At 39.1% G+C, this 22,612-nt stretch overlaps 2 protein-coding genes across 3 annotated transcripts in view; one reads left to right on the top strand and one right to left on the bottom strand.

Moving 5' to 3' along the window:
- Positions 1 to 11,374, bottom strand: part of CNST (consortin, connexin sorting protein) — a 46,911-nt gene extending 35,537 nt beyond the window's left edge. Inside the window, exons 1-3 of one of the 2 annotated variants that reach the window (XM_058021273.1) lie at positions 11,300 to 11,374; positions 9,525 to 9,621; positions 7,235 to 7,256 (exon numbers count right to left, since the gene is read on the bottom strand). In XM_058021273.1, the coding sequence (XP_057877256.1) occupies positions 7,235 to 7,256; positions 9,525 to 9,527 (25 nt within the window). In that variant the 5' untranslated portion in view covers positions 9,528 to 9,621; positions 11,300 to 11,374. The remainder of the gene's footprint in view (positions 1 to 7,234; positions 7,257 to 9,524; positions 9,622 to 11,299) is intronic. The other variant, XM_058021274.1, reaches the window with a different exon arrangement.
- Positions 11,375 to 11,548: 174 nt separating this feature from the next.
- TFB2M (transcription factor B2, mitochondrial) lies at positions 11,549 to 22,136 on the top strand. Its single transcript, XM_058021386.1, has 8 exons — positions 11,549 to 11,846; positions 12,641 to 12,729; positions 13,658 to 13,811; positions 14,247 to 14,395; positions 15,994 to 16,083; positions 18,304 to 18,366; positions 19,569 to 19,720; positions 21,029 to 22,136. The coding sequence occupies exons 1-8, from the start codon at positions 11,549 to 11,551 to the stop codon at positions 21,213 to 21,215; spliced, it is 1,182 nt and encodes a 393-aa protein (XP_057877369.1). The 3' UTR covers positions 21,216 to 22,136.
- The last annotated feature ends 476 nt before the right edge of the window (positions 22,137 to 22,612 follow it).

The raw sequence follows: 22,612 nt of genomic DNA, 5'->3' as shown, positions 1-22,612 counted from the left end.
ATAACTACTGCTGCTTTCTCCAGCTCATAGATCAAATGATGCATCAAAAGAGGTTGAAGTAAATTGCCCAAACCCAATGAGGAATTCATTTTAACAGCAATAATCAAAAAATCAGAATGTCCTACCACCACTGCCTTGCCTCTATCCGTAGAAAACCATTAATCCTTTCAACAGCCAGCAAAGAGAAAGAGAAATACAAATGCATTTGAACAAAGTGTTTCCTATTTGATTGCGAAAAATGAAAAAATATGCTTTTGACAAGTGATATTTGCTGTAGAGGAAGCTGACATTCTGATGGAAAACGTTAACTCACTTCCTCTGACCATTTGGCTGAAGCGATAGTCCCTCTGTAGCTGAGAAGCTGGAAAGCACAACATTTCTTGGTTATTGCTTGAAACTCAGTATTTCTCCAAATAAAAGTAGCCCTGAAAATCTATTCCTTTCTACAACCCTTAGGACTCCTTAGAGAATGAAAACCCAAAAAGAGCTAGTTCAAGGAATTTAGAACACCCCTGCCCTTGATCTTTTAAAAGTATTTCCCAGTTGAAATTTTTTACCTTCTTGATTTTCAATGCTGCTATTTGCAATTCCTTTTGAGTTTACCAAGGCACTAGGCAGGTATCAAAGTGAATCTAAATCCTGTGAGAATGAAATTTAGCTCTGTCTAAAAACAAAAGTAGAAACACTTATTTAGAAATAAAAATTAAAGTCCCTTGTGATTTAAACTACATTTAAAAGACCATTAACATGCTGTTCCTGTATTTACTGTTTTGCCACTGAAATGAATTGTAAACACAAACAACATGTTAATAAAAAATGTTTGTTTCTTCATAGGCCCATTTTTCCTCCCTTCACTGGTTGCCCAAAATTGAAATAAAAGCTAATGCTAAGTAGAACTGTGCTGACCTTTGTTAAAGGTGTTTGTTATTTGTTATTTGATGAATAAAAGTGCTTCAGTTGCTACACAGATTCATACAATTGGCACATGTAATCATGGTGATTATAGCACAAATAAAATGGAAAATATTTGTCAAGTGGCTAAAAGTCTGTATTGAAGAAATTACTTGTATGTTTGTTTCCTTTAGTACAAACAGTATATACATTAGAAAAATTGCTTCAGTTTTACAAGGCCCATGCTCATCAGTGTTCCCTTTCATGTATTTCATACTACTTAATATAATTTTGACAACGTTTTCAGTTGCTCGCTTTTTTCCATCTATCCTTACTATGGAAACATAACCTTAAATATAGCTGTTTGGGGGAGAAAAATAAAAGGTAGTAGGAAGTGGGATCACTCCTGACTTGTCATGGTTAAAATTTGAAGAGGGCATTAAAACCAAAACAAAATCACAAACACCACCAGGTCCCTTAACCTTTCATGCTAACAGCTCCTTTATCCTAAACAGCTGGTGGGCTCTGTGAATGTTTACTGAACATTGAGTGTAGTATTTCATTTACTGATCTTGGATGTATCTTAGAGAACAATCCAGATCACAACGCTGTTTCTTCTAACATTTGAAAAGTCTACATCAAACTGGATTTTTATTCCATTTGATTGGCTTCATATAGCTCTTCTGCCGAAGTCACTATTTTCTCTTTCTCATGCCATTTATTTTTCTGTATTAATTAAAGAGATTTAATATTTTAATTCTTTGAAAATCAGCTTCCCTACTATATCACCAACACTGCTCTATTCAGAATGAATGAGCATTTCAGATTGGTTTCCAGTTTGCTTCTATGCAATATTTTCATTGACTTTGATGATAAATGACAACAGCAGTATAGTCTGCAGTTAGAAGCAGTTATAAGTGCTTTTGAGGATTTAATTAAAAATTGATTGTAGCAATAAGTGCTCCAAAAGGAATAACATAAAATTCACTAACACAAACAGAATATCCCCAAACTTTTGAAATAAATAAGCAAATCTATCTGAAATAGGGATTAACTAGTCATTCTGTTATGATGAAAAGCATCTCAAAGAGATACCAGACAGAAAACTGACCATGAGTCCAAGCTTTCTTTTTCTCCTGAGATATAATACAGCAAGTGTTACATGCACAGGAGAAATCATTATGGTCTACCAGGCACTATTCAATTACAATCATGGGGGGGTTTACTGTGCACCATATACACAGAACAAGATGTACACAAGAGAACCTGGATCCCAGCAAGAGAAAAGTTTTAGAAAGGAAGGGTCAGCACTTCATCTGGCAATAGCAATTCAGTCTAAAAAAGGTCTCTGTGTAAACAACCAAACAGACTGTCTAGAGATGTTGTGGAATCCCCATCATTTTAAAGGAGAAATCCAGCAAGTCTCCGGTTTAAGGACGGGTAAAAAATAGGCACTAACTAGTATTCAAGGAATTTGGTTTTCTTTATTGTTGCAGGGGTTTTAGTATCTTCATACACACACTTTTTTACTTAAATACAAGCAGCTTTACAAGTCCTAGACAAAAAAAAAAGCTCAAACAAAATTGATTCCATGAAAATGAAACAAATAGTTTTAAAAAATCATTATGTTTACAGAGTGGGTGCTTCTACCATTAGAACAAAAAGAGGAAAACTGCAGAAACACTAAAATTTAAAGAATAGCTAAACGTAATCCAGATATTTCTTAAGAATTAATCTGTTGATCTTTCTGATAGCTGGTGGAAAGAGACTATCATTTAAGTATTATCTTGTGATGTATCTCTTTTCATATTGATAAATAATCTTCTATGAATTAATAAAAACCAATGTGAAAACTATCATGACCATACACAATCAAAACATACACTAGAAATTATTCTTACTGCCCATTAACATCTACATAGAAAGAAAAAGGTTAATCCCATTCTGTGAACATTTATATTTAATACCAAAATGAAGATTCAGTGATGGGTGGGGGAAACTCTAATGACCCACTATCTACATGACACTATGTAAAAACGACATACAACATAGCATTACGAGTTCATTAGCTTGTAAGAAAAAGGATGATGTCTACTACGCTGTTACAGGAGCTAGTAAACAAAGAGCACATATGTTCTTTAGAGAAGTGCAAATGCAACTTCTCTACAACTGTTTGCTTCTTCACGTGGAAGCCAAGATACACCTGGAATGTTATCACCAGAGTGCCCTTGCCTCACCACAACAAGAAAAGTACAAGTTGCTGAAGATGTGCTTGACCAGCACAGAATTTGCAACAGAAAGAAATAGCAGCAGACAAAGGTGATAGGCAATTCATGTTCCTGTGATCATCTAACAAAGCCAGACCAATTCCAGCTAACAGAATTCTGCTCTGCATTGTGTTTTATGTGAAATATAATAGTTGGAACGCTGCTGTTTCTAAAGGAAGGGAAAAAAAGATATTCATATGTATGCTTCCATTATCCAACCTGACACCTCTGCAGAAAAACACACCCCATGCTGTTGTGCTGTCTTATACCATGGACTCACTGGAAGTTTATCACTTCAAACGACAGACTGATGTACAACCCTTTTACTGGGCAGCCTCACATGAGAGAATCTCATTAATGTCCTCCTGCTCAGTTTGCCCTGCTTGGCTTGGGAAAAAAAAACATACGAGGGGTAAAAATATCTTTCTATGCGCTTTCTTCTTCTGTGTCAGATACACAGATTAACAGGTCTGTTCTTTCAAATGCATTAAGTCTGCTTTCCTTCAAGAAGTATTCAGATACCAGGGTGGTTTATCTAATTTCATTGAATTTACAAAAACGTCTCAGCATGAGCACTTTGGTGGTTTTGTACTTTCTGACACTGAAGTGACATTTCTCAAGTGGCAGTGGCATTTAAAGGCACAACAATCCTCACATCTATAAACAGCAGGAATAGTGAGGTTTAAAGAGGAAGTTTCACATGCTATTTTCAACTTCTAAGCTTCCTAGTCATACTGCTTATTCACAGTTTCAATAAACAACGATAAACATACTGCCAGCCATAATCTACTATTCCACATTTAACATTACTTTAAAAATATGTTTCACTCACGTAGCCAAATGCAAGAGGTTTGTGTGGAACCAAATAGTAGCTTTTAGTAGAACATATGACAGTTGTCTCAAAAATTTCACACCAACAGCCTCTTTGTCAGCACTCAAAATACACAATGATGAGTCCCCAAAGTGTCTAAAAAGTTTTGGGTTTCAAGCTCCACTAGAACAAATTTGACTGAATGCTACAAGAACAAAAAGTAACCAACCATTCGATGTGTTCAGGTTTTTTTTCTTGTCTGCAGCAAAACACCCGAACATGTCTTGGGTAGAGATATGGTAGAAAAGGCAGTAGACCAGACTGCTTTAGGAGAATGGAGAACTCTCATCATTGCAGCTCTTTTATAAACAGTCTAGACAAATGTTGTTCAGGAATAACCTATGAGTAACTGGTCTTGCCTTGGGATGCATGAACCTCCTTTTAAGTCTTCTGAAAAGTAGTAATTTGCCTTTTTTGATTTTCAAATTTTCTTTCTAATTGAAGAACTCTCCGATTTTTGTTACACTTCAGAACATGTGCACAAGTTTGATTAGAAAGCATAACAAAAATGAAAAGCTTCCTACTAGACAAATTTATGCATTTTTTCTAGGATAGGTACTTTTTCCTTACAGGAAAAATAAAAGAAAAAAAAAAGTCCTGCAAATCCACAGACTATATTTATGAGAATTAACCAGCTCAACTCACTCTTATCCAAATCTTTACATTCCAAGTACCTGAGAAAGCTGTTGGATCCTACCATCTCATAAGAGGTTGCTAAAAAACATATGATATAAAATCTCTCATGATCTCAGGTAACAATTTTCAACATATATGAAAAAGCAGAAATAACAGAAAAGATCCCTTGAAATCCAAAGAAGAATGAGGCAATTATCTAAAAGTTGCCCAACTGAAGAAAGAAGAATGTTCAAGACTTTCTGAGAATTACATTTCATAGTAAGACTGAAGTCCATAATTTTTTATATTAATGAGGGACAAGCAAGTTTTATAGCCCTCATCAACACACAGAAAGTTAGTACTAAAAAATATTCAGTAAGATCCTAAATCATATCAAGTCCAGAAGCAACCACAAGTAGAATGGAAAGCTGTCCATAAAAGTTATGAAACAATTCTTGTCCATAAGTATTATATACTTGCAGTTCCTCTGTTATCAAGCCTTCAGGTCCAACCAGAAGGTTAATTAAGAATAGAGCTAATTGTTAGAGCTTTAATAATTGTCATCATTAGAAAATCAGAATACTCAGCAGCTCTACTAAAATCTTGCATCTATTTGCCTTATATTTCCAAAAGGAAGGATGGTCTAGTTTCTACATTATTCAGTATCAGATACAAATGAATGAGATCAAATCCCTTCTGTGCTCTGAACCTCCTCCATGAAGTCATCACACTGTTACATCATCTCTATTGCACTTCTTAACCACAAAGTACTGATTTACTTCACAGGGATGTAGCAAAGATTAATACAATGAGAGATTATGAAATAAATATTTCATACAAGGACTGTAACGAGGTACAATACATTTAATCTGGTCTTTTTTCTTCTTTCTTCTTTTGGCCCTTAAATGCACGAGCAAGAACTTAATCATGTATGAGCTGTAAGAGACCTATGTTAAGCAAATCAGAGCTCCCAAAAAATTAATCACTGGTGTAACTGGACTGAAGTTAATGAAGTTGCAACTACTTAACCCCAGTGGTGAATTTAGCCTTGAGTGCTGTCTCAACTCTCCCCCTTTCAACAGGAAGTTATTATGGTAAATTCATTTCAGCTCTAATTGTGTAAACAGATATTCGCTATATGAGCTGTCTCCAACAATTTACACATACTTTCGACTAATAGATCTTAGGGAGGTTTTCTGAAGAACACAGTTACCAGTTTCTCCTTGCAGAATTTGAATGCTTGTAATACCTGAGCCTGTAAACAGAGATCTAATTTGTTTCAGATCAGCTTTAAAAAAAACTATGATCAAGGTCACTTCAAGTAATTTCTATTTAAAAAAGAGCTTTCCATTAGAAAATCTCCACTATCACAAACATTAACAAAAACTCAGTACTGTAAAGTTGTAAAAACTAATTTCACTTAAAACTCAAAGTGAGATTGTTTCAATGATTCCACGACAGAAGAACTGTAACAGCCCATAGAGAAACTGAATGACTATTATTTCTCCATGTGTTAATGACGTTGTATTTCAGTGTTAACATAGCAGACTTCAACAGTCTTCCAGGATAAAAAGAGAAACCCAGGTAAGAAACTAAGCAGCTCGCAAAACAACATTGGATAAAGAGTAATTTTATATACCAACTCTTGCTAAGATGCAATCCTCCTAGGATCAAATGTGTAAGCTCTGCATGGTGTACATCACTTTATAAAATAAAGACGTGAGTCGGTGAAAATGCCAAAATATTACTGAACAACTGACAAATGTGTAATTTCAGGACAAGATGCAACCAGATTTGTTTATTTTGCCAAACTGGGTCAATTGTAGAACTGTAAAAACAAAATGAACAACACCTGAACTGTAATCCAGGTCCAGATGAAATGCTGGTCTGAAATGATAAGATATCACGCCCTCACTCAGAGGTTAAAAGCACACAAAATTCCAAGTTATAACCATTAAGAAAGAACCTCCAAAATGTACATTATGAATTTCCATAATACTTCAGTAACATATTCATCAAGTGAACTTAAAAGTCTTCCTAACATGCTCATTTTACGAAAATAAAATAAATACCACGATTATTTTTAGGTTCTTTCTTTTTTTAAAGATATTCTGAATTAATCTATCTGAACTTGCCTTCCAGTGTAACATTAATGTTCCAAACAAAAAACCCAAGAAAATCATTGGCATGGACAGAGAAAAGCAGTGCTAAAGCTCACATTCTAAGGCCACACATTAGCAATTCACTTGGGACAGGTGGAGCAGCGTAATGGAACAGCAGTGGAAAAAACTTCACACTCATGCTAAGCAGCTCTGTTCCTAAAAAGCAAGCACACAACACAGCAAAATTTGTCTACCGGAATCTCTGGCACTAGCAGCATTTCACTTTCCTTATCAGTTAGCCAGACAGTTTCAAAGACACCACAGTTTTATTGTAAGTAGATTAATAAGAAAAAGACAAGTAACAAAATCTTTGGTGCGACAGGCTCTCGAGCAAGGCAACATTTCAAAAGCCTTCTGGATAAAGACTTAGGATGAGATAGACACACAAACACATACTGAGTGAATTTAAGTCAGCAGAACATGCTCACCAGAATTCAACGAAGAGAAATTCTGAGAGAAAAAAACAGAAAAAGCATCTATTGAGTGTTTTCGCTCCTCCCCACAAAGGTTTAATAGAGCTTTTCTTTTTTGCATGCACACAAAAAATATTTGCAGTAAATTTAGTGCTGATGAAAGATGCCAGATTGATAGCCCTAGGGACTGAGATTCTCTGTACACACAGACAAAGTACAGAGTGAGAAATTTGTAACCCTGCCAAAACGCCTTATAATACACAGCTTACGCAACCATCTTCACACTACAAAACCCTTCACCCCTCCGCTAAAAATGTCAAAAATATTGCTTAGTGTTCATTAGAAGGGAAATAAAACATGGACACTGTTGTTAGCATCAACAGGGACAGATTTCAAGGCACCAGATAATTTCAAAAATGTTTACTTTTGTTCTGAATGGTTCTTTTGTCAGCTGTGAACTTTGCTGCAGTGTTTGTAAGGCTGCAAAGTCAATCTGCACCTGGTATGAGAAAGCTTTCCTATTAAACAGCATGGTATTACATAAGAAAAATAGCAAAGGAGTGGTTTAACTTTTTTATTCAGATAACCTTATTCTAGCATACATGACTTCACACCTAGTGCTTAGAAACTATCTCAAAGGAGAACTGACTTGATAGTTTTTCACTTAATTGGTACCTAGGCAGCCACTCTCCAGTGATCTGTGCAATTGATCTAACAGACTTTTAATGGACAGCAACTTTCTATTAATCAGGTTTTCAGTGCTGGGCTGGAATCTACATTGTCACATGGAGCAGGCGAGCGTCCAAGGAACCTTGGATTCTAATTTCCCTTTCTACTAATAGCTTGGCCAAATTGCAAAACTGCCCCCACTCCCTAGCCACTGTCCCCCATCCAAATGTCAAGCCATTTTTAATTGTCAACAGAGGACACGTAGGAAAGCAGCAAGTTAAGGTTTATAGACCGTAACAGCTCTAAATACAAAACTGCCTGACCTCCTTATAAAGGCAGATTTCACTTCAAAGGAAGATGTCCAACAAAACCCACAGGCTGCAAACTCACTGGATCTCAAACCAGATTGTGGCATTGGATTAAATGCTACTTCCGTTCTTGGGAGATTTCCTTTTGCATATATGGGCTTGGAGCAGGGGACAGCAATGGCAAGAAAATATGACAAAAGAATGAGGCTACTCTCTGATAGGTTTTTAAGAAGTAATTCTTCCTAGAGACTCTTTTCCTGAATGTGCAGTGCTTACCGCATTTTTGAAAAAATCTCTCACCACTCCTTCTACTACTTTCCTTGGTCACCAACCAAGCATTACAACAAAATTATTCAAGTATGCTTAACAAAATAAATGAATTCTGCAGCATCCTGCATCTCAGCAAAGCAGAGACATTTCTGTCAACTCAAGCATGTAGCAGATTATTTTATTTTCACATTACTGAAGCAAATAGGTTTAAGTGATTCTTTCAGCTCTATTGTAAGAGCCTCTTTCATTTCTGTTGAAAGCTTTTCCTAAAAGTCACATTAGAGGTGGTATTCGGTAACATGTAAACCTTTCAAACTTAATCTGTATTCTGAGTCCTTAGAAGACACTAAGTATCCACTAGGAGGACAAGGAAAAAATACCATCATGCAAATTTCCGTTGACATACTCATCAGGTTCTTTTTGTGGAAGACAGAAATTCTGCCAAATTTGTACTTAAAATGAAGCAAGGGCATAAGAGTTTGAAAAATTGAGATCAAGATCCAGGTACTTCTGCAATTTTCACCCTTACTTAGAAACAATTGACAATATTTCCTAAGGCTAGGTGGTTGCAACATAGCAAAATAATACTAAAAGACTAATGCTATAATATTAACTTGAAAAATAAGCTTTAATTGAGCCAAATAAAGGTAAATGCAAAAGGTATTTAGAACCATTGAAATAAAAATCAAATGTTTTTATTATCCTTTTGACCTATACAACTAATGAGCTCTTTTGGTTCAAGCATAGACTGGAATCCAATAGAACAGGTAACCCTCTTGATTCCCTCTGATTTATTTCAGGAAACAATAATTAGAAGGAAACAATTCCAGAGCACTCAACAATGCAAATAAATTACAAAGGCATAAGGCTGTATGAGGTAAGACTGTAAATTCAAACATTTGCATGTGGTGATAGCTGGATTAAAGTAGAAAACATGCATCTCAATCAACAATAATGTAAAAATAACTGTTCAAGACTCCCTGTGATACACTTCAATATATTAAACAATTTTCTACATTGTAATTTCGAAATAAATTTTTAAAAAGTTAAAAACTTACCATTTTGCTATGGTTTCATCAGTTTGTCAAAGATAATGAGCAGGTCATAAAGAGGTAGTCCTTTATGCATGAAAGATTCAGCATATATCTAGCAGTTCTAGCAGGGGGAAAAAAAAAAAAATCAAACCATGAGTTTAGCCCACAGAGACATGTGGTTCATCCAGGCAAGCACTAAGCTAAAATAAATAAAGTCGTGAAGAAAAGTGTATAATTTGTAGTGTGTGAAGACTTGTCAGGGCATTTTGTCATTTGGCTTTTATTAGCAAACACTCCTTTGAATAATCTCAGTTGCTCTGAACAGCCCATTCAAAGATGGCCCTAACACTCCTGAGTCCTCCAACTGACAACAAAAACTTCCAAAATTCATTAATTGAGCTTAAAACTATAGCTAACTTTTCTGTGGCCATAGCTGTCAATAAATTTTGACAAGGAATGCTGAATTAGGACATTACTAGACACTTGCTCTAAGAAAACCAAGTTCTGATTGATGTTCTAAAAGTCCTACAAATTACTGAATTATCAGACTAATTAGTAAGAGAGGGAAAAAGCTATTAAAACATAAAGTCCAGTTTAAAAATGGATTGAGGTCTATCCCATCATCCAGCAGAACAATCTGTCCATTTCCCTTAAGGCACAGGGAAAACTATTACAGCACTCAGTATAAAAAAGCTAAGTATTTAAAAATAAATTGCAGAGTTGAAGGACTGCTGCATTTGCTAAGGCATTTCTCTAGACTCAGCCCAGCCCTTCTTCATGCCACGTGTAGGTCCCCCCAAAACACAACAACAAAGGCACAATTTTCTATCCCAATTTCTGTTTTTGAGTGATATACCAAACAAAACGACTTTGTTTAGTAAGTAGGGAAGTGTCAATTTCTCAATTCAAACGCAGAGAAACAAGACACATGAAATTAACCAATTTGCAGGAAATCATACAGAAAGTCTGCTTCTGAGCCATTAATTTGAAGACCAGGTGTACGCTGTGATTGCCAGATCTCTCCTGCCTTCTGCACAAACGAGACAGGGAGCAGGGAAACACGTTCGGAAGGATTCTCTCTCCCTTCCCCCATCACACTGCGGCCACTCTCCTGCCACTGACAGGTTTTGGCACAGCATCCCTGAAGGATGAACTCTAGTTTGGCAAAACTTGACAACGTCTTGAAGATGATCCTAAAGTTATTTCTCGTTCAGGCATCGGGGACGTTGCCGAAAGGACAACGTCACTGCTATCGAAAATGACAGGGTAATTGCAACAAGGTATGGAGCAGAGGGAAGCCGGCAAGGAGCGATGCCGGAGATCGGCCGGAGCAGGATCCTGCACCTGCTGAGAGCGGCAGGGCGACACAAACAACCGAGTCCCGAAGTGACTATTTAGCTGCAGACGCGGAGATCAAAGACTCCCGCGAAACACCCAGGCAAACCTCAAACTAAATACGTAGCTCCTGGGACTCCACCGACACACGGAGCGCACACATCGCTGCACGGGCGCCCGGCACAGCGCTGCCGCCGGCCCGACCCGCTCCCGAGCCCAGCCCTGCCCAGCTCCGCTCGGGGGGCACCGCGCCGGGCCCGGGAGCCGCGGCACCGCCGCCTGCCCGCCCCGGCCCGGCCCGCCCGGCACCGGCTCCTTCCCGCCGCCCGCCCGGCGGCCCCAGCCCGCCCCGGAGCGCCCGGCGGCGGCCGACACAAGCAGAAGGCGGCGGCGGTGCGCGGCACCGGGGAAGCATCGCATCTTCCCTTCCTCCTCCCCCTGCGGAGAAGCCGCTGTCAGCTCACCTCAGCTCCGCGGCGGCTCGGGCGGCCGGGACCCGCCAGCCGGCATGGCGAGGAGGCGCGGGGGCTGGTGCTGCCGCAGGCTGCCGGCGGTGCGGGGCGGGCACCATAGAGAGGGCGGGCGGCGGGCGGGGAGCGCTCCGCCGGCGGAGCGGAAGCGCGCTGGAAGGCCGGGCACAGGAGGAAGTGACGCCCCGGTTGCCGCGGCGATCACGCACCCGGAGCGGGGAGCGCGGCGCGGGCGGCGCGGCGATGCTGGCGGGCCGGGCCCCGCTGGGCGCCGCGGGCTGCGGCCGCCTCCTGGCAGCGGGGCTGCTGCGGCCGCTGCTCTGCGGGCTGCCGCCGTGCTGGGTGACGGCAGGGCGGCACTACCCGTCCCTGCGGGTAGCGGAGCCGGCGAAGGAGAAGCGGCCGGTGCGTAAGGAGCAGCGGAGCAGCCTCGTGGTCCGCCGCTTCATCGCCTGCCCGCAGCTGGCGCGCACCGTGCGGCGCTGCCTGCAGGGCGGAGCCAGCCCCGGCCCCCAGCCCCTGCTGCTCGAGTTCGCGCCCGGTGAGCTGCCCCAGTGACCTTGGGGGGTCAGTGCGAGCTGCCGCCCTCGGCACCGGCTCTGCCGCCAGCCCGGCCCCGCCGCGGGAACCGGCTGGGGCCGTGCTGTCCCGGGATCTCGGGCGGGGTGGCAGCTGCGGTCCGGGACGTCCCGGGCGGAATCCCGGGCGGGCAATGTCCCGGACCCGCGGCCGGCACCTTCCCGGGACATGTGGGTGCGGGCCCCGGGGTGTGCCTGGGGGTGCCTTTATGCAGGGCTTGGGGGATGAGTGAGGGTGCAGTCTGGAGGCCTGAGGCACTCGTGTTAAAACCGGGCTGTAGAGTGACCAGAGATGGCATTTTCTGTCAGGTAATGCTGTGGTCTTGTAGGCGAATTTTATTAGTAAAAGCACATCCAGGATTATGGGCTATGGCAGATCTTCTGCAGTTACCTAATGGTTTGGTTTTTTTTTTTTTGATATATTTCTGCAGAATGTTTTTAAAGATAATATGAGTAAGGTTTCACAGTATATTTCAGTTGGCAGAAGAAAAATTAATTGAAATATTCGAGACGTTATCTCCAGTTATAACATCTAATTGTAACACTGTGCTCAGTGTAATAGAAATATCGAGCAGGCTGCCTGTAAATAATTTCTCTAACTCTTGTTTTGAGGTGTGTTTAACAAACAAAAGCTATCTCCTGTTGAAGGTGATATGTCCCAAGTGTTGCCTTGGGAAAATCACTAAAGGTAATCACTTAGAAACAAAAACACTATCCTGATTTTTTTTAATATTTTTTCTTTATTTTCCTACCTCAGGTCCTGGGATTTTGACTCAATCTCTGCTTGATGCAGGTTTTAGAGTGGTAGTTCTGGAAAGTAACTCAGATTTTCTTACAGACTTACAGGTATACTTTTGATTCAATTGCATGTTTCTAAAATAAAATTAAAGGGAAAATGAGAGCTTAAGTTGTTGTGTAATTGTTGGAACAAAAAGGAATTGGACAGTGGTTGTTACTTGCAACATCTGACAAAATGCCTAATAACAAACAGTATATAGTTTGGCGTTGTACATCACAACTGCAGAATGTTTTTAATTTGGCATTTTGTGCATGTAGGAATTCAAGTTCATACATAGTCTTTCTATGCATAAATGAAATTTCATGCATAAATTTGAAATTGATTGGAGTCATTGTAGATGTTTGTGTTTAAGCAAGACTTCTGTATGAAGCTGTAAAAAGTCTGTAAAAATATACTTAGTTATTCTGATTACCTCACAGTTTTATTTAATCTGTTTTCCTACAATTGACACGTGTTGTCCTCTGCTGCTCACCTGGGCTCTGCATGGATTCAGAGGGGGTCAGACACAGAGCTGCAGAAGTTGCTCTAGAAGGTTTGCAGTACGGTGCTGGTTTGGAACCCATGACTCTCACCTGATTTAAAATGTATATAAAAGGTATCCTCTCCACAGATATGAAGAATTCAGGTTTCAAATTGTTAAAAGGAGTGGTTTCCTTCATTTAATAGTTTGTGTGATTTTTTTAAAAACATTGCAACACATCTTACAAATTTAAGAATGTGCTTCAAAGCTCAAGTTGAACAGCACAAAAGATGTCCAGATGCCTTTCCCAGTGAAGGGGGCAATTATTTTTATCAGTTGAAAGAAAGAAGCTGTTCTTTTTGTCATCTGTAAGAAGCAGCTCTGAGGTTTGACTCTTGTTGACTGGGTAACAATTTTAGGTAGTTCTTGAATGCATTTTTTGCTTGGGTTGGGTGTTTTGCAAGAAGACCAGTTACCGTATCCATATTTCTTCAACTAAAGTTATTTTTATTCAGTCCCTAGAGAGTAGCCTGGATGGGCGGTTAAAGGTGATTTATGGTGACTTCTTCCGAATGGATCCTATGGCGAAGGGAGCTTTGAAACCACCTGCTGTGTCTTCTGAAAAACTTTTTGAAACCCTGGGTGTAGCAGCAGTTCCTTGGAGGGCAGGTATATGTTTATGATCCCACATGTTACAAACAAGTGTGTTTGAGGGGGTGCATAGGCAGTTTGGCAAAAACTTTAGGATTTGCTTGAAATATATGTTCTCTTTAATACACATTCTGGATTATAAATGTTGTTTTCTACATTTCAGCTTTGCTTAAGACTCATGATAGCTTCAGAATCACCCCTCCCTCCCCCACCCCATGTCAATATCAGATAATTAGGTATTTTCTTGTCATTTAAAGTTTTTGTCTAATGCAAATTGGGCTTAGCTTTGACTAAGGCTTGAACTGTATTCATTCTTGAACAACATGAACTCACAGACTTTCTTCTCTTAGACTTTCTTCTCTTAGTTTTTTGTAGTTTAGACATTAGAATTAATGAGATTGTCCAATACATACTGCAAAATTTTAAAGATAGTTTTGCTATTGTGGGAAACAGATGTTCCTTTGAAAGTTTTTGGAATCGTGCCACAACAGTTGGAAAGAAACAGACTTTGGAGACTTCTTTTTGCCATGTATGAATGCAGTTCCATATACAGATATGGGAGAGTGGAACTCAACCTCTTCATAAGTGAAAAAGAGTATACGGTATGTACAAGGAATGTTACAGGTAATGAAGGTGTGGTGCTTCACAGAACAGAAACCCATTTATATTGTGTACTGAACGTTTTTGCTGGTGAATTTCTTTTCTACCAGAATTTTTAATTATTGTCAGTCTCCTCCTTGTTTGCTTTATGCTGTGATAGCACTATTAAGAAACATTCTGTTGTCATTTAACTGCAGATCTTAAAACTGTGAAGACTGGTCCTTGAGAAGTATATACAGCAGCAGACTAGCTGCTTTCCATTGTAAATTGTGAGGTGATTAAATTCTGTGCCATGCTTTCGCAAAAAGTTCGTTTACTAGTTGCAGGCAGTAGTTAACGAAGACTGAATTCAAAACACAAAAACACAAGTGAAGTCACTAAATACCAATACAGTGAGAAGCACTTGTCCTCTTGACTTGTTTTGTATGCAGTACTGAAAGTAATAGAGGCAATATATAATGATTTACACTCCTTTTTATTAATGCTCTGTCAACTAAGGTGTAGAGCCTTTTCTGGATTGTATATTCCTAATTAATGCTGTGCAAAGGCCCTAGAACTGTATTTATACTTCAAGGACGACATCTTTTTCTCCCCCCCCCCCCCTCATGAATTTGGAAGGTTTCTACAGAGTCATAAACCTTTAATTACTTGAAATAGACAAGGACTTCCAGGCCCTTGTCCTTCCACAACCAGTGTTGTATCTAACACCCCACTGAAAAAAAATTAAATGTCTTAAGTATATTCTTCTGTGAAATGACAGTTTGGACACCACTGAAATACCCACTTGTATGGTATGTTTTAATGGTCAGATGTTTTACTAAATACAGGGCAGCCTATTCATTTAAGGTAGTCCTTGTTTCTTTTTTTTTTTTTTTTTTAATTAACTTTTCTGGTTATAATGTGAACTGTGTTACATAAGAGGTGTGTAGTAAAAGCTATTGGAACCTTCTTTAACTAGACATTGTTTACTTCTTTTTGTTGTTTTTGCTTTTCATCATATGACAAGGCTGTGTAAATCTATTACACAAAGTTAAATCTCCCTGCTACAATTTCTTTCTTTCCTTGCCCTTTTTGAGAATAATCCCAAGGTTTTCTTTTTTCCTTGCCCTAAGACTTGTTTGATTTGTGACGTTAATCAGAATGATGACTCTGCAAGTTGCTTAATGTTCAGTGTGGTCACCTGATGTTTCACTTACTCTGCTTTGTGTGTCTTCTTGGGAATATTATCTTATCAGTGCAAACTGATAACTCTGCCAAAGTTACAGTTTTTATATGGCATCTTATCCTTACTTCTCTTCTGTGTGAAACTTTTCTGCCTTAAAAGGAACCAGAAAGTATATGCTGGAGAGTCATACATAGCTCAGTTATCAAAATAACTGCTATGAAGAAATACTTCAAATATTCCATCTTCTAGCCCTGTGCCCTGACATGATAAATTAAAATAGCACAAAGCACATGATAGAGGCCTAATGTAACTTCACCTTGGAATTTTAGACTCAACTGAATTTCTTACTGTTTTATATATATATGTGGATTTCACTTAGATAAGACACAGTCTTGGTTCTTGCAATAAAAATGCTTGTTCTTTGCCATTTTTTAGGTATTAACAGCAAAGCCTGGGAAGTCAAAGATTTATCAAGCACTTACTGTACTTGCACAACTAGGGTATGAAATTGAACTACTGCATAAGGTAAGAGTTTTGTACCAGCTGATAAGGCCTAAAGCTACGTATGGACATGCATTTACAAAAGGGCTTATAGTGGTGTACCATTGCAAACTAATTGGAACCTAATTTGATGTTTAAATCCGTTGGAGAACTGTTGAAAACTTTTGTAAAAAGCTAAACCAGTCATGTTTTGTGTAAAACTCTTTCAATTAAGCAACACTGTCATTCACTATGATGTCAGTGTTTTCACTGCAAGCCATTGTATTAAAAAACATTTATTCTCAGATTCTAGTAGATAAAAAAAGATGTTTACACACCAGATAAACCTTTTCCATTTTGCTAATGGTTGTGTGAAACTAGAATTATGTTTTTCTAATTTGTCATAGTCTGGTCTTTGTTATATCCTCCGAATTTTGCCATCATTTATGCTTTTGACTTCCTAAGCTGTGTTCAGTTGAAATTTGTTTGAGTCTTGGTGCCTTAATGTTCCTAGCAAACCTGCTTCTCCTACTAGTCAGTGCCTTTTTACCTTGTGAAACATGCTGTGTTTGAGTTTTAAAAGTATTTTTTATGTTGTCCTCCCAGTTCCCCATGCACACATGGCCATCAACTTTCAGTTAGTTTATGCTTCTCAGATTTATCTTCGTGCTCCATTTTTCTAGGAACCTACTGTCCTAGTTTAAATGTTTTGCTAATCTAAAATAAGGTTTCATGCCCATTGTCTTCCAAATACCTTATACTGTAAGATAAACATGAAGGTAAATATTAAGAAGTTGAAGAATAGTACTTTTTGAAGGTCACCTGACTAACAGGGATAAGGTAGAAGTGGAGGCATTTGATGTCTCTTTTTTTGTCAGTCTTTAATAATACTGGCAAGCCTTGGGCTGCCTGGCCCCCTGAGCAAAAGGACCATGAGTGTGGGAACTGTGACTTTCCATTTGTGGAGGCTGAAACTGTAAGGGACCAGCTGTATCAGCTGAATGTTCTCAGGTCCTTGGGGCCTGATGGAATTCACCCCAGAGTGCTGAGGAGCTCGTGCAGCTATGGCAGGACCTCTCTTGATCAGGTACCAAAGGTCTTGGCAGTCTGGGGAGGTCCCTGCTGACTGAAGCAGGCCAGTGTTATTCCACATCCTCCTACAAAGAACAATGTGAGGGAAGACCCAATGAACTACAGACTTGTTTGTCAAACCTCAGCACCTGCAACCATTCTGGAGTACCAGAGTCTGCTGGGTACTGCTGAAAGGCATTTGAAGAATAATGCACTCATCAGGCACAGTTAACAAAGGAAAGTCTTGTTTAACCCTTTCGACACCCTCCTATGATAAGGTCACCTGCCCAGTGGACGAAGGGAAAATGGTGGATGCAATTTTTCTGGATTCTAGGAAGGCTTTTGACACTGCCCCTCACAGCATCTTTCTGGAAAAGCTGTCCAGCTGTGGGATGAGCAGGTTCAGGGTGCACTGGGTGGAGAACTGGCTGAAGGACAGAGCTCACAGGGCTGATTTGGGCTACACCTGGCTGGCCACTGCTCATCTGGGGCTGCTGCTGGCAGCAGCTCAGTGTGAGCCAGCAGGGTGTGCCCTGGCAGCCAGGAGGGCAAACTGCACCCTGGGGTGCCTCAAACAGCACCATCAGCTGGGCAAGAAAGCTGAATTTCCACTGAGTTCAGCGTTGGTGCAGCCTCACCTTAAACACCTGGGCAGTTCTGGGCCCCACAATTTAAGAAGGATGTGAAAGTCCTTGAGTGCATCCAGAGGACAGCAACAAAACCAGTGAAAGGACCAGAAAGAATGTCCCATGAGGAGCAACTGAGGCCTTTGGGCTTGTCTTGTTTGGAGCAAAGGAGGCTGAGGAGTGACCTCACTGCTCTCCACAGCTTCCTGAGGAGGGGAAGGGGGGAGGGAGGTGCTGAGCTCTTCTCCCTGGTATCCACTGACAGGATACATGGAAATGGTTCAAAGCTGTGCCAGAGGAGATTTAGACTTGGCATTAGATGTCCTCCTTTAGGGAGAGGGTGGTCAAACACCATAACAGGCTTCCTAGAGCTGCCCCAAGCCTGTCAGCATTTAAGAGAACATGTGGACAATGCCCTTTATAAAATGCTTTAGCTTGGCCAGCCTTGAATTGCTCAGACAATTGGAGTAGATAATCACTGTAGGTACCTTCCAACTGAAATAGTCTATTCCAGTCTAACAAAACACTTTAATTCCATAGTACATAATACATTTGCTTCCTCCCATAGGAACCTTGGTCTTCATTTGCAACCAGTTTGAAAAATGGGGGACTGGCCGTACCAAAAGCTGGGGTAAGATTGTTGTATATGCTTTTCTAAACTAGTTTTAATGAAAGGTTAAAATAACTTCATAGCAGCATTTACAGATGCATTTTTTAAGAATTGTTCTAATTAAAATTTAGGGCAGCATAGTCCATAAATTTTGGACTCCACCAAAAGTGGAGTGAAGAATTGCTATTTTCTTGGAAACTGAAATAAACTAGTATCTTTATTGTCTGAGATGGAAAAAATATGGTGAGTAAACAGCATAAAGAAATATGAATAGGTAAAGTATTTTTCAGAAATAGTTACTGATGGTCACATCTACCTGCTTGAACAAAACAGGTGTTACCACAGTCAATAACACAATCAGTATGCTGCTGGTTTGGGTTAAAATATGTCTATTATAGATTTCATGTGCAAGTTAATTGTAGAAAAACACCAGTCTCCAAACTTAAATGTGAGAAGTGCAAAAATACCTTGTGTAAAGTTATTTACTTCTCTCCTTTGGAAAAGTAATGATGTTCCTTTGTATAATAAAGGAATATTCCTATTTAATTCTGCTAATATAAAAGCATATTTACTTAATATTTTTGAATTTTACACTCCCCAGAAAACTGCTGTGGTGCTGTATTGAGTATAGTTTGCAATACTTCTGTAATATATAAGTGACTGGATGTGCCTTATATGCTTAGTTGTGTTGCTGAATGGCCATGTGGAGAGGCCCATTAGGTGAGCTATCCAAGATGTACCAGGACAACTTCAGAAGTACAGGTGTCAGATCTAATATATCCATTGCTGCCAATACAGAAGTACATTTATTTCCCTTGTAGACTCCACTTTGTCCCAGTTTTGTGAAATCCTCATGTTGCAATAGTGTCTTAGTGTACACTCTGATAATTCCGTCTTTATATATAAAAGGCAGGTCTGATACCTTGCATAGTATGGGAATACAATAGTTTGCAAAATCACATCAAGCCTGTATTGTTCATTTCAACTAAGAAAGTCCAGTTTAAAAATACAGAAATTAACCCCAAGTGATAGTATGTTTCTTTGTTTTCTACTTCCTTTTCTCTTTGAGGCACAGGGAAGTGAAGCCTCATCTTCTGATGAAATCATCTTGTTAAGACTTTTAATAAGAAATCTTACTGGTGGCAAAGATGAAACTCTTGGCTTAAGATAGATACTGTCTAAAAAAGTGATTTTTTCAGTGACCTGCTCTGTTTTTCTTGCAGCGGCTGCCAAATGACCATTTCTGTTTGGTACGACTGACTCCTCAGCAAAATCTATTTACAGGAGGCTTGAAGCCCTCAAATGCATCTACCTTTATTTTCATGGTGAAACAGTCCTTTGCTAAACCTAAGTCTAAACTTACTGATAGATTAATGTAAGTAAGAAAGAATTACAATTTTTATACTTCAAAGAAATATATGAAAATATTAAAATATTTCCCAAAGCAGTGTTTATTTGCAGATGAAATACTACCTTATAAAAAAAACTCATTAATTAAATTTTAATTATCAACACATAGAATAGAAGATTTTATTATGCAACCTGCTATACAGTATACTGTTCCTGTCAGGAAGGTTGGAAAGTATTTAGAATATATATGTGCAGTAATTCCTGTACCTCCACTGGAGCTGAGGTCATGTATCTGTAAGAGGTTTTCACTTACTTTACAGATACAATGATAAAGCCACCAAGAGTTTTGCAGGTACAGAAATTAAAAGCTGAAAGAGATTCAGCTTACAACAGACATCAAAGTTACACTAATGAAAACAGCTGAAGGTTACAGAAGGTGGAATGGGGATGTCCTCAAATGGCTGTTACCTAATTAAAAAATTAGGTTTTAGACTTTACCAATTATGCAAGCTATTCATGTTTCTTTATGATCAGTAGGTTTCTGTTTCCCAGAAATGGAAGGTATTCACAGTCTGGAAAGCATTGACTTCTTGCTGATGAAAATAATGAATATACTTCTCATTTGCTGATAGTAGGTTATGGAAGTTAATTTCCAGAAAGGGGGAAAAAATAAGCTACTAAATTCCAGTAACTGTCTTAGAAGGACAAGTGGAAAGAGCCTTAATGGATTTCTTTCTTAAAGCTCAGTGATATACCTCATCTCCACTTGATCCTTCAGCCAGGAAGTTGAAGGCTTCTAATATGCATCTTCTGTGTATTTATACACTTCTTTCCTGTCTGAGAAATGGTTAATGTATGTGCACATTTATAAAAGTATAGCTTTCATAGCAAAGATGTAGATGGGAGGGAACGTGGATACATCTGTTTAGGTGTAGAAGAAAATACCTGGGAGGTGTAAGTCACTGGTTCATGCTATACTGAGTCATCCTTGGCTTTAATTTCTCCAGCACTGAAGCACCCTTTTTAGGCTGTAATGCCTGTTACTGACTTAGGAATTTAGGGTGGATGAGGGGGAGAGAGCGCCCATCCTGTAATGAGGAGGTTTGTGTGATCTGGTATTGTCTGTGTGTGCTGGGAGCTTTATTTGCTATTGATGTGTTTTAATAGCAGAGGTTTCTTCCTGTTTGCAGCATGGATTGAAAGTGTGTTGCAAGAAGAGGTTAGCTTCTTCTAGAGGCTATGAAAGAGTCAAGTGGGCCTTCAGATAATGTTTCTTGCTTTTAATTTTTCACGGAAAGAAATGCTCCATTATGATTTTGTTTGTTTGTTTCAGTTCCTGGAGCTTGGACAATAGTGACAGATTACTGAAAGCACTAGAAATTCCCAAAAATGCTTCAATGTATAACTTGTATCCAGAAGACTATAAGCGTCTTTTCGAGGCTTTGCAAAACTCTGATTTGTTTGCTGAGACCTTCTTCCATGATGAAGTCTTGACAAGTACAAGGACCATGAACTTATAAATCTAAAGCTTTTGGAAGATCACTTTTGCTTCTGGAAGATTACTTTGAGAAAAAGTGATTTAAATAAAATCGGAGATACTGTTAGCTAGATGACTTCCTGTCCAAACAGGAAAAATTTAGCAATTAACAAGAGCCCTTCTACTTAGGATGAAAGTAATGAATTCACAGTTATCTTTCACAATCCTGTCTGGAATGGACAAGCTTTGCACACAATCCTATCTGCAATGGACAAGCTTTGCAACTTTTGCAGGAGCTTATTAGCTCGTGCTACTTTTGGATGTACCACTTAAATGCAATGTTTTGTTACACTGTTGCTGTGTATTTACAACGTTTGAAAAAAATTACCTGACCAAATTATTATTTGTTTGGTTTTTATTTTAGTGCTTAATGATTTGGATGCCCTTTTGACAGATTCACAGAATACAAAGGTTTTTACAGCCACTGAGCCTGCAACATTGTCTGCTTTTCTGAATTTGCAGCCTCAAGTCAATAAATGCTAATAAATGAATAGTGGTATGTTAATAGAAGACAAGGTAATGACAGGGTGATAAAATATTAACTGGGAGTTGCTTAAAATAAAGATTGTGATCTCCCTGAGGAAAAGTTGTAACAGTTATTTCTTTTGAAAATACGAGGGGCAACACGTTTGTAATACAATACACAAACACCTACATGTGTATGGGGATTATTTAGGTCTGAATGTCATCAGAATATTCAGTATAAATGATTTTTAAAAAAATAAAATCCTTTGATTTGAAACCTTTGCCAATATTTTTAATGTGTAATACATGTACCAAAAAATTATTCAAAACCATATGCTATTAAAATTCTGGTTTTAGCTATAGTACTCTGTAAGGCAACCAATTTCTCTGTCTTGCCTTGGAACTGTTCTGTTGTTGTTAACAAAGCTGAGAGGTGGTACTGGTTCTGTGTTGTATATTGTACTCCCTGGAAAGAGCTGTGGCAAAAAATACACTTCTTTAGCAAAGCACTAGTTTATAAAATGCCATCTTGGTGAAGGTTGAGCTATTTTCAGGCTGTGGGTAACAATAATGCCCCAAACAATGCAAAGGGAATTGTATTTATTAAGGTTAGTGTGAGGTATAGATGTGATAAGCATTCATGTGGCTGCAGATGACAAAGTGACTTTGAGAGCCTCAGTTCACTCTGCTAGCTAGGCTGCAGCTTCCTCTTGAAGCTGCTGCTGAGCTTTTGTAGTACTATGATGAAACTCCTGGAAAGGCTGAGGCTTAATTTGCAGTCTGTCTCAGAGCCTTGCTGGTGTTCTGGTGCAGGTTGTCAAGATTTGAGGCTTCCTTTCTGCTTACATCTCTGACTATTTCAAGATGTCATTGTTAATTGTCAGTGAATGGCAACCTTGCATTTACAGAAGCAAT

The sequence above is a fragment of the Melospiza georgiana genome, chromosome 3 (assembly GCF_028018845.1).
Source record: "Melospiza georgiana isolate bMelGeo1 chromosome 3, bMelGeo1.pri, whole genome shotgun sequence".
NCBI classification, from domain to species: domain Eukaryota; kingdom Metazoa; phylum Chordata; class Aves; order Passeriformes; family Passerellidae; genus Melospiza; species Melospiza georgiana.
Note: the sequence above shows the minus strand (reverse complement) of the source record. Positions and strands in the feature narration are given on the sequence as shown.